Source organism: Polyodon spathula, chromosome 8 (assembly GCF_017654505.1).
Source record: "Polyodon spathula isolate WHYD16114869_AA chromosome 8, ASM1765450v1, whole genome shotgun sequence".
Classification (NCBI taxonomy): domain Eukaryota; kingdom Metazoa; phylum Chordata; class Actinopteri; order Acipenseriformes; family Polyodontidae; genus Polyodon; species Polyodon spathula.
This window is the reverse complement of record NC_054541.1, coordinates 15,759,704-15,772,176: the sequence shown is the minus strand read 5'-3', so window position 1 is coordinate 15,772,176 and position 12,473 is coordinate 15,759,704. Positions and strand designations below refer to the sequence as shown.

Below are 12,473 nucleotides of genomic sequence, written 5' to 3'. Positions count from 1 at the left end.
TTATTTTTGTTGAAATTAAGTTATATCATTCAAAAAGTAACTCCTTTATTTAGTCCACATGACACAATTTAACACATATTTCTACACGACCTCAGACCTAGGAGGTCCTGTGAGGTTCCAACGCGATTTACGACGACATATTTTAACATACCTTGAGGTCCCACTAGGACTGAAAGGGTTAAACCACACTCTGCCTGCTAAATACACTTGTATCCCTTAATAGATCACTGTCTCCTCTTGAAATATACACAAATCATGTAATGAGTTGTATGCAATTCATGTTACAGGAATTGACCCCACTCAGAAGCCTCTCTTATTAAATATCTTGGTATACCCAACTACCCACTTCTCTTCTTCGAACACATGCATTTAATAAGCACTCAGTCCCACAGGTGCAGTGGTCGCTATTGCCCCCCTTTTACCTGTCACTTGGATGATTCCATGCCTAGCCACATCATAGTAAGGATGGCTGATATCAAGATAGGATTCTTCACGAGGCACTGATGCAGGGGTGGATAGACTGCTTCCAACACTCTTCTGCTCCTCTTCATCCTTCTGCAGTTCTGTAAACAGGAAACGCTGGACAGTTAGAGGAGTCTGAAGGATCAGCAAATCAGCGTTTGCGTTTAGCTGGAATATTCCACTGAGTTCAGCTCCCCCGTTTCCAATAGGAATATTGCACTGAAGCTCAGTATTTATTACAGTTTTATTTAAATTAAATTTTTTATATATTGGCTATTTTTCTCCCAAATGTAGAATTTCTAAACTACAGCAAAGCCCTGACCTGGACTCTCCACTGTATAATTAACCCCTTATAAAATGGACCCTGCACACCATACAGGAGGTGCTTTTACAGGTCAGCCACTCCAGGACCCAGACTTTCCAGCTTTATTGACAATTTTTGGCTACTGGCTACTGTTTCCAAACCATAACATCTTATTTCTTACTGCAAATAACAAGTCTTTAAGTGGGTCTCTCCTGCTGTGAATCCCTGAGGGGGCAGTTTCTCATAGTAAAAGCACAGCAAAGTGTAATAAAGCACAGTGAAAGCATATGTAAGCACTGTAAAGGACAGAGGGGTATAGTAAAGCATATTAAAAAACATGGCAAAACTGTAAAAATAATGTATAAAAATACTGTGGTAAAGGCCATACTGAAGTAATAGTCAAATGTAACATTTATAAAAAAAAATCTTCCATAATTATTTAACACTCAGTGGTGCTGAATTAAGTATAAATAAAAACAAACTGACAGTCATTTTCAGTTCCTCCAAAAAAATACATGGAAAAAGACTTGTAGTTTCTTTTAGTATTTATTTATATATATAAAAAATGAATTACTCATCTTAATGACAGATCAAATGCTTGAAAAATCACCAATTCTAGGGCTGCACACATACTTATAGGGATGTTATAGGGAGGGAATTCAGAACATACACAACGATCTGTGCCAATACCATGTGCACCAATTCATACAGTAAATTAAAACGAGACGCAGTCTGTTGACTGCCAATATCTTTTCAAACAAAGTTTGCCATGGTATCTACACATTTGTTTTGCTAACAATAGTCAGATGTTATGTAAAAAAAAAAAAAAAAAAAAAAAAAAAATCTACATGAAACAAATCCATCAGTTTGCATTAAAAAAAAAAAAAAAAAAAAACATTTAAAAAAACTATGAAACTGGTCCTGACAGTTGGGCGTTCCCTATTGAAACCAATAATAAAAAATTATCTAAATAGCTCAAGAGTTTTGTGAAAAGGGCCTGACGTTTCATTAAGTATGGTTGCTTCATTCTTGGGCAGGAAATGGGCACTAAGCCGACACTTAGCAGGTAGGCACTTAATCACAACATCAAGGCAACGCTGGTATAATGTGAGCACTAGAATGACATTTTCTCCAGTCGCTTGACTACAATTACAGTGTTGCTGTCAGGCTTCAGTCATGGCCGTGTATGCAAAATCTTCAGTGAAAAACAATTCTTGAATGGGAAGGGTATATAGGACAAGCGCCATCTTTCAAGGTCTTCGGTTTTCAGAATGTTGTTGTGAAGATGTGATGAATACACCGTGTAATAATTTTTTTTTTTTTTTTTGTTCCTGGGTAGTAAGTGTTATTTCCTAATTGCTTATGCCTCAAAAGTATAGAAAATGGCTGTTATTCCCCACAAACTTTGCTTTTGTGACCAGGACAGTGATATTTCAAAATATCACTATTTCCAATGGGAAAACGGGCAAATGCCTGTCTTTTCGTTCACATAAAGTCAGAAAAAAACAACACATGAATCCAAATTAACATGTATTTATACTAAAGTAATACAAAAATGACTACAAAAGATTTAGAAGTGAGTAGTTTTTTTCGTAAATCTCGAAAAACTACTCACTTCTAAATCTTTTTGAAGCACTTCTAGAAAAGAACCCTATATTCTGTGTTAAAGAGGAGAGATACCACACAGTACCTATTTCAGCCAGCTGCTCCAGGTCAATCCCAGACAGCATCATTGTGTGACCTGAAAACCGCAACGCCTGGGACCGAGAGAACCACCTTCACTTCACCAACCTGCAGAACAAACAACAAGATCAGAGGCACTGCTGAAGAGAGTCACCAATACAAACACACAAAACAGCACCAACAGACTATGTGTGTAATCAGTCTGCTCACTAACTCCCTGCGCTGAAAAAGCATGTGATAGTTTTGAAAAAGGCAAAAAGCATTTCAAATAAACAACACACACATAGGATTCACCTCCAGCCACAGGTGTTTATTTTGCTATGGTCAGTAAAATCTCCCTCCGTTATGCTTCCAGTGTCGCCAGGGACTCCCAGATTGTTTAGGACAGTGCTTCTCTAGTTAGCAGACAGAGAGTAAATTAAAATGAAATGGCAATTCTAGCAGTTATCCTTGTAGCAGCTTTTTAAAAATATAACAACTTTTGCACATTTACTATACTCCACCTCCACCCCCCCTCCACGGTTATACTATGCAGTTTACCTTGGTCTGCCATGGTCTCTGGTCTTTGCAATGTCTACCTATCCTTTTACTACAGGGAACTGTTATAAGGGTGTATAGACTTATTAAATAACTGCATGCACCTCCATAATAAAAAGACCACTCCATGGGTAATATGGTGCTGGTGCCTAGAACACAGACGAACCCTAGCCCTGCTGCTGCTGCACCCAGTCCTGGGCTGCAGGGCTTGTGTGATTTTCTAACGCTGTTTGTCTAGTGCGTGTTACCTGAGAATGTATGATTGAGTCTTTGAATGTTCAGATCGTGCCAGTGACATAACGGTCTGATTAGTCATACTAATAATAGAAATACAAGAAAGGCCCTTAAACTAGCAATTCCCTTTCAGAAACATGTGAAAATGAGTGGTACGTGCTAGCTGCTGATTACAGAGGGATTTCCCCATGTACTGGCTAGCACTGTGAGGTCACCTTGGAATGTCCCACTGCCTATGTGCTTCCAAAGAGGCACAGCGGAGTGCCAGGGGCAATGTTCTTTCATTTCTTTCAATGTCTTTTTTTTTTTTTTTTTTTTAAGAACAGCATTCACACTATTTTAAAATGAAAATGTTAATGGCACTAGGGTATGAATAGTACTGCTTCAGAAAGAAAAGCCGCCGGTCCAGACAGAAACGTTTAAGGCTAGTTTCACAGACCCCCAATTAAGACTAATCTGGGACTGCCTTACGAAAGGTAATATTGCGTGACCCTGAGCAAGTCACTTAACCTCCTTTCAGGTGAGACGTTGTTGTAAATTACTCTGTAGCAAAAGCATAGTTCACACACCCCAGTCTCTGTAAGTCGCCTTGGATAAAGGCATCTGCTAAATAATAATAATAATAATAATAATAATAATAATAATAATAATAATAATAATAACAAAAAGAAACAAAATATGGTTATGAAAAAGCAATTCCAGTCTGTTTGTGAAATTACATTTTTTTAAATTTCCATTTTGTTTTAGTGACATGAGGCTAGAATCTTATCATCCGTGGCTTTAGAGCTTTTAATCCCATCTCATCTCACTGACAGGGGATAGAACCTGTAACAGCAGTGTATCTCACAACACTGCCCCTGACACTCTTCCCCCTTTAACCCCGGTGACAAGCTGCTTCAAGCTGCCTTCTCATCCAGCACAGACCCCCAGCCCTTCTCTCCTTAGCATTCCCTTAGCAAGCCCTTGCTAGAAGCAGTACAGCATCAGGGTATTTCCAGGGAGACAAAAAACTGGTCCTCACCCCAGTGTAGTGGCTGCTGATATCAAACAACAACAGGACCTTTTGGTTACTATTTCCAGAACTGTTTCAAGCTCTTTCTCAAACGCTGCTGCTGGGAGTCACTACTGGCAAGGCATGATTTCACCTCTTGTGACCATCTACAGTACACATTGTTCCAGCACCAAGATAACATAACATTCTCTCCAGTGATTTCTGTGAGAAATGTTTGCTTTGCCAATTAGACACAATGGGGCCTGGTTTTCCACTGTGGGAGAATGTAGGAAACAATGTCTGTGATTTGCTGATAGTGGAAAGGATAGGCCAATGGGTTTTAGTCTAATGTATGAAATTGATGATCATACACTTATAATAGTTTACAATGCGTTTCCTATAGGTATACTATTCATTTTTTATATGCTTTACCACTGTTCTTTACAATGCTTCCCTATGCTTTCACTGTGCTTTATGATGGTTTGCTATGATTTTACTATGTAAGCTTTTATAAGGGTAACCAAGACCAGTTTAATGGATATGAATCCATTTTAAATGCAGACTTTGTAATCACCAGCTGGCTTTTCCACTGCACTAAAATGTGAGTCATAAAATGTTTTTTTTTTTTTACAGCACCACAAATCACAAACAAGGAAGTATTTCCATAGAAGGGTTTTAAATGGTTCTCACTTGGAAGAAAAAAAAAAAAACTATAGCCTAATAATTTCTTGTTTTTTTTTCCCCCCAAAGGTCAATTAGTGAATGGTTAGTTTTAAGTGGTTCCTGTTTCCATTCTCAAATGTTGGTGCTTGTAAATTTAGGTGAGGAACAGTACAACTGCTTACTTTAAGACACAATGCAGGCAGGCATGAGAGCTTTCCCTCACAGCTCTGCAAGCAAGTGACAGAAAGAGACAGCGCACCTCAATCCTGACCTGAACACCCCCTGAAGAGAGAGAAAGAGACAGCGCACCTCAATCCTGACCTGAACACCCCCTGAAGAGAGAGAAAGAGACAGCGGACCTCAATCCTGACCTGAACACCCCCTGAAGAGAGAGAAAGAGACAGCGGACCTCAATCCTGACCTGAACACCCCCTGAAGAGAGAGAAAGAGACAGCGGGCCTCAATCCTGACCTGAACACAACCTGAAGAGAGAGAAAGAGACAGCGGACCTCAATCCTGACCTGAACACCCCCTGAAGAGAGAGAAAGAGACAGCGGACCTCAATCCTGACCTGAACACCCCCTGAAGAGAGAGAAAGAGACAGCGGACCTCAATCCTGACCTGAACACCCCCTGAAGAGAGAGAAAGAGACAGCGGGCCTCAATCCTGACCTGAACACCCCCTGAAGAGAGAGAAAGAGACAGCGGACCTCAATCCTGACCTGAACACCCCCTGAAGAGAGAGAAAGAGACAGCGGACCTCAATCCTGACCTGAACACCCCCTGAAGAGAGAGAAAGAGACAGCGGACCTCAATCCTGACCTGAACACCCCCTGAAGAGAGAGAAAGAGACAGCGGACCTCAATCCTGACCTGAACACCCCCTGAAGAGACAGAAAGAGACAGCGGACCTCAATCCTGACCTGAACACCCCCTGAAGAGACAGAAAGAGACAGCGGACCTCAATCCTGACCTGAACACCCCCTGAAGAGAGAAAGAGACCGCGGACCTCAATCCTGACCTGAACACCCCCTGAAGAGAGAGAAAGAGACCGCGGACCTCAATCCTGACCTGAACACCCCCTGCCTATAAGTTATTTAACAGTTAATCAATTTATAGCAAAATGCAATCCAAAGGGAGGTCTGTAGGTTAGCAGAGTTTGGTGAAAGTTTGGCAAATATGCATAACAATTCAAAGTAGTTATCACGTTCCCTATGTAGAGTGACAGACAGACGTGATCAGTGCATAAGGGTCCACATTTTGAAAGTTTCTTAAAAACAAGCTCACTTGATAAAGCAAGACTTTACACCAGTGGCAGTCTATTCTCAGTAAACCACCATAGACAAGTCTGAAGCTGTATCAGGTCCCTTAAAAAAAGAAACAACATTGCAAAAGTAAATGAACTGTAACAGGTTGCTCCAAATGCTGGGATCAATACAAAAAGACTGGCATTTCAGCTCATTATTCTCTGTCCAGAGGAGGTGCCAGTTAAAAGGATGTGCGGCTCTACCAAAGGAAATTGATTTCCTTTAAAGCTGCATTTTCTGTTCCTTTGAGATAAAACTATCTCCCGTCTGACAATCTGCGCCGAGCCACTAGCTGTGTTACAGGGTGCTGCTGCAAAGGGTTTACAAAGTGCTGCGGAAACACAAGGCAACCCTGTCAGGGCCCAGAGGCAGGGAGATAAGAAGCTCTCCGTCCCAGAGCTTCATGTAATCAACATGCAAGCCTTCCTTTATTTGTAGTCTCAAACACCAAATACTTTTTTTAAGTGTAGTTCGCGCTTCAATACATTTTATTCTATTTTTTTATATCCATTTTCACTGCCACCTTGTTTTTTTGCTTTTTTTTTTTTTTTTTTTTTTTTTACTTTTAAAACAAAAAAAAAACAAAGTTTAGTTTGCATTCAGGAACTGCTTTTCAGTTTTAGTTGCCTGCCGAAGATCTATGTAATGTAGGCAACAGCAGCCTGCATTTCTCTATTGAAGTAAAATCCAGCCCAGCACCACCTATACCACAGCTGTGTACTGCCAGCAAAACAAAAGCCATGTTCAAGCTTCCGTTTACTAAACGTTTAACCCTAACTAACAATGTTGTTTAGCTGTGTAGACTTTAATTACATCATTTCAGGATGTTCCATTCCGGCCCAACATTCATTATTCCTTCTTTGTGGCTATCAGGGTTCTGAAACTTGTGGTCATGCCAGATACAATGAACTAATTACTTACCAGCACTTTGAAAATATTAAACCACGTTAAACTTAGGTCCTGCGTAATGTCAATTTTTGCTACTTCGTCAAAATTTACTACAAGTAGCAAAAAATTACATGTATAAGTGTCAAAATCTGCTACCTGGTCAAAATATGATACCTGTAGTAATTAATAATAATAATAATAATAATAATAATTTTATTTTTATATAGCATCTTTCATAGTGGACCACCATCACAAAGCATTTTACAAGATACCAGACTAGGATGTGTGAACTATGCATCAGCTGCAGAGTCACTTACAACAACATCTCACCTGAAAGACAGAACACAACTTGCTCAGGGTCACACAGTGAGTCTGCGGCTGAGCTGGGATTTGAACAGGGGACTTCCTGGTTATAAGCCCGTTTAAACCTTATTAAAAATGTAATCTGTGTGTGTGTGTGTGTGTATGTATATATATATATATATTATATATATATATATATATATATATATATATATATATATATTCAATGTATTTGTTCAGTCAGTTCCCGTTAAAAAATTTTGTCTTTTGCAACAATTTATTTAAAATGTAACTCCCTCTGTATTACACTTTAATGTCCGTTAACAGCATCTGTCTGTATTAAATATACAACGTATTAATTACATATGGAAAAAAAATGTAAGTTTACAAAACACATAATTCATATCCAAAGACTTGGATATTTGTTTTTTTCATGAGTCTTCGGTGGGTAGGAAAAAAAAATTGAGCATGCGCAGTACAAATGGAACGCAGTCTGGGCATGCGCAGTATACAAAGTAGGAAAATGTGACAGGTAGCATAAATTGACGAGATACCCGTCCTTTTAAATAGGTGAGCTCATTCCCATTTGCTGAGTGAAATGTGGAGAACAAAATACAAAGTTTGTCTCAATTTCCCATGGGGAAAATGACCTTTCTATGTGATGTGACTTTCAGTTCATTTTCTGGGAAAAGTTGTGTCCGTCTTATGATTAGTATCAACAACTTCGGCTGCCCCTTCTGTGTTACCAGGTACAAAGCGGGCACGGTATACTTAGTTTTTACTGCACTTTAAATTGTATTTTACATATTTAAGTCATTGCGTCAGAAATACTTAATTGTGTACAAATATAACGTGACTGGTGCTGTTTTTCAACGTGATTCCACAGTTTTAGATATTACACAGCTGCCAGGAATCTGGCGTGACACTCCCTCCTACTTCATAGCAAAACTAAAGTGTACTTACCACAAACTTTCAAGCGTTGCTTATTCCACCGTGACTGGGTGTGTAAATTACACGTTCATTCGTGACAAACGAGAGCCAAAAAAAGAAAAAGAGCCACGTTGTTATTGTTGAAATCCAGTTGTGTAACTATCTACCACGACAGCTTCTATTAGTAAGCAAGCGTATACTTACAAAAATGGAGAACCTTTTTTTTTTTTTTAAACCCACAAATATTCTTTAAAATACTTTCCTCTACTCTTCCAAACTTCACTGGATGAAAAATGGAACTGCCCCAAGCTTTCCACACATGCGCTCTGTTCAATTGTTACAGCTGCTCTCCCCCCAAAAAACCTTCTGTAGCGAGTCACAGACGAATAAAAGCAAGAAAAGCGAGTTTCGGTTTAACAAACACATGGCAATAAAAAAAAAAAAAAAAGCAGCGCCTTGGAAAGCTGTAACAGTAATCAAACCATATGTGTTATTATAGCATTACAACGCGACATGTTACGCTGCCTGTCCTGTTGTTTGTATGGCAAGTGTAAACTCACCTGTGTGCCTTTGTGCCGAGCATTTACGAGCATTAGGAGAAATAGGAGGGGCGATCAACTCAGACAGCAGCTGCAGGGATTAACATTGCCAAACTGAGCTCGTATAGTTTATGCAAAATTTGCCGGACTATGTTCTTTCCTACTTTAGTTAAATTAATAGAAGCAGTAGTCCCGTATTCTTCTTGTTCTTCTTCTACTTAATATAGAGACAATATCAACTTTTATTTTCAAAACCCTATTCTTTCCAATTAGTCACACATTCTTGTACTATGCATTTACCATCGTTTACCCAGTTGCGCCATGTTTATTAATATGCTTACTATACCTCACGATTCTTTCCCATGACCTGCTTTCCTGTGCTTTATTACACTTGGCTAATCTTTTACTGTGGGTGATTTCTATAAGGGATAGTCAAGCAGCTTCTATTAGGAGGTGAGCACAGTGCCAGTTAGGGTGTAAGGACAGACTGGCACTGATTGATATGGGAAAGGGTTTCAACTGTTCTGGAGGAATGAATGATCATTCTTCAGAGATCACTGCTTCAAACTCCTTCAGTTGAGCGTAGGAATATTCAGTCTCAGATCATATTTTCAATGGGCAGAGTTGACCATAGACTCATCAGTTTGAAGACAGCCTCTCCTAGTGCAATATCAGTATAATAAACTCAGGCAGCAGAGGACACTCCTCTCTTGCACTCTTGTTGTATTACCACCCTGATTCAAACTGTTTGGCAACAGGGAGATGAAATTTATAGTCTACAAAATACATGTCAGGAAATTACTGGAGATTACAGATCATTTCATCCCCTACGGATGTCCATAATTAAACAACTGAACCCTAGAGGGCACTGCAATCTGGTGCTTACTGCCTTTTATTGCAATTAAAAACAGCGTTTTTATTGATTTTTTAAACATTTTACATTTCCAGATTATGTGCCTTTGTCCATTTTTGCTTTCCTTTAAAAAAAAAAAAAAAGATGGACATTCTGTATGCAATAAGGCCCAACAAGGTGTGCGTATACGTCCAATATACGGACATCTCGGGATGATGTGCGTCATGAGATGAAGCCGAGTGCCTGCAACCCCCGAGAAGTCTGTACATTGGACATATAAAGACATCCTGAAGGACCTTATTGCATTTATAATCCAGGTCAAACGGTGGATTTGGAAAAAAAAAAAGCAGAAATACTTTTTAGTTTATTTTTTATTAAATATCCTTACACAAACAAACTGACCAAAAAAGTAGTTACATTTGTGATCGACACACTAAGGTAAACTGAGTACTTTCATTTCATTGCAGTATCCAAAGTAAGTAAATATTTATTTTTGATGTGTTGAATTGTGCATTAACATTGAAAAGATCCCCCAGGAGGTGGTGTTGAAATGGTACTGAAGTAGTTTCCCCCCCCCCCCTCTCTCAGTGCAAGGCGCTGTTGTTTCAGCAGAATGCAGGGATGGGAGGAAAACTTTTTTCAAGGTCTGTGTTGGAGAGAGGTGGATACAGGCCCTTATTAATGGACGGCCTACCGGGCCCAGGCCCGCAGGGACCCCAGAAAACTAGGGTCCCCATAATTGTGACCTTACATATTTCATCTTCCATTTGTTTTATTTACAGGGCCTTAGAATGTATATGTATAATGTGTGCATCACTATAAGACCAGTAAATACTGTTCACAATTTTCATTTTTATTTAATAACACTTGACACCCCCCTCGCTTGAAAATGGTTTGAGTGTTTTTGACACGAGACCTGCCTGTTTTTAGTGGAACGCCAATGAGCTTGAACGGCAATATATATATGAATGTACTACCACTGTGTGCTAGTGTACACTAGGGGTAAAGACGTATTTTAACTGCTGCTGGTATGCTAATATCTAAACCATGAATTTGTATACCAACCGTCACTACTCAAGTGGTGTTGCTAAACAGAAACCAAAAAATGAAAAATATTTAAAGAAGCAACTTTAGTACAAAAAATCCCAACGCTGTGCCCAGGGCCCCATGAGTTGTTAATCCGGCCCAGGGTGGATAATGTGTTTTTGTGTTTTTCTGTATCATTTACAAACTACTTAAAATAAGTTATTTAAAATGACAAAGTCACAGTGAGTTTAGATAGCAGTTTATGTAGTTTGGAATTTTATATTCTTCTCCTCTGGCATTTCTTACATTTCCATAGACAGCCGTTTGTGTTTTATTAAGATTTTCTTAAGGTGTGCATTTTTCACGCTTGAGACATATTTTTTTTGTTTGTTTTAGCTAGTCAAAGACGACGATTTTTTTTCCATTTTGCTATCTTCCAGTTCATTGAATTGTTCTTCATACAAATAGGCTTGTCTGCTTACTATTTTGGGGATTTTTTTTTTTTTTTTTTCTGTGGTTCAGTATTTTCAGAGACATCCATATTTTCTGGTATTTGGTCACTCAGTTTTAGAGCTACTGTAACTCTGTAACTACTGTAAACAAGATGGCTATACTTCCAACATACGGACAGCTGGAACCTTGCTCGACCAATCACGTTGCTTGTTTCACGTTCCATTGCCAACCCTGGATTATAAATCTAAATATTCCAGTCATCTACTTTGTGGCAGAAACTGCAATGGAGCTTTGTGATTGGAGGATGGCTGTTATGTGGTTTATGTTAACTATCGTTATAGTCTGCATTTATTTCGTTTTAGATCAGGGTTTTGGATTATTCCGCTTTTTGGGGGATGCGTTTTCCAGCAACCTACGTATCAATTCACTTACCCATTTATCGTAACGTTCTTGTAACACGGAGCGGGGAGACAGAGCCTCGGAAACAAAGCACAGATTGACACTGCTGACAAGTGCTGCTTTGTGAAACACCTTGTGAAGAGCGCACGTGATGTATACCGGTTTTGCTCGCTCAGCATCGAAAATTAGGATAATAAAGCCGAAATCTCTTAAAATCAATTCAAAGCAAAACGATTTCAAACCCGTATCCGATAGATTACACTTCCAATTGCCAGGCCTTTTATCCTGCTAGATTCTTGACAGCTTTTGGCAGTACTGCACCATGGTAACCAGGCTACGTGATGAAAGCCCCTTTGCTATAATTGAAAAGCCACTGATACAAACGCCACAAGAGCTTGTTGTAGTTTGTTAATAAAATATCTCTATCCCCAAATGAACCCCTTTTTTTTTCTTTTGTTGTTCTGGTTAAAGTGCATGTAAATTCCTAGCAAAACTAGTGGTACCTTTGACATAAAATATTGTAAAATATTGTACCAAAAATGAAATCCTGAAATGTTTCTGAAGATGACTGTACATTATTCAATGCTACCACAGCATTAATACTAGACCTGAGTGAATAAAGTTATGGATGAAACAAATCTGTTTGTAATGACAGCTCAATGTTTTAAAAGGCCGTTATTGAAAAGGTTAGCCTTACATCCATTGGTCTTTAAAAAAAAAAGTGATCTTTATATCCATCCTTTATGAAAATGTGGCCTTTATTTACAGTACTCTTCTTTATATAAAGGTGGTTCTAATGGTATTTCCAATGGATTTAATGCTCCTATAGAAAGGTGCTCTCCATATATCTTATTATATATGATCTTTAAAACAGATTCCAGTGAATCTAAAATGGCTAATTCT

At 38.9% G+C, this 12,473-nt stretch overlaps 1 protein-coding gene across 2 annotated transcripts in view; it reads right to left on the bottom strand.

Annotated features, from left to right (window-relative positions):
• Positions 1–8,879, bottom strand: part of LOC121319511 (rho GTPase-activating protein 8-like) — a 31,950-nt gene extending 23,071 nt beyond the window's left edge. Inside the window, exons 1-4 of one of the 2 annotated variants that reach the window (XM_041257008.1) lie at positions 8,861–8,879; positions 8,334–8,367; positions 2,457–2,557; positions 423–563 (exon numbers count right to left, since the gene is read on the bottom strand). In XM_041257008.1, the coding sequence (XP_041112942.1) occupies positions 423–563; positions 2,457–2,499 (184 nt within the window). In that variant the 5' untranslated portion in view covers positions 2,500–2,557; positions 8,334–8,367; positions 8,861–8,879. The other variant, XM_041257007.1, reaches the window with a different exon arrangement.
• Positions 8,880–12,473: the final 3,594 nt, after the last annotated feature.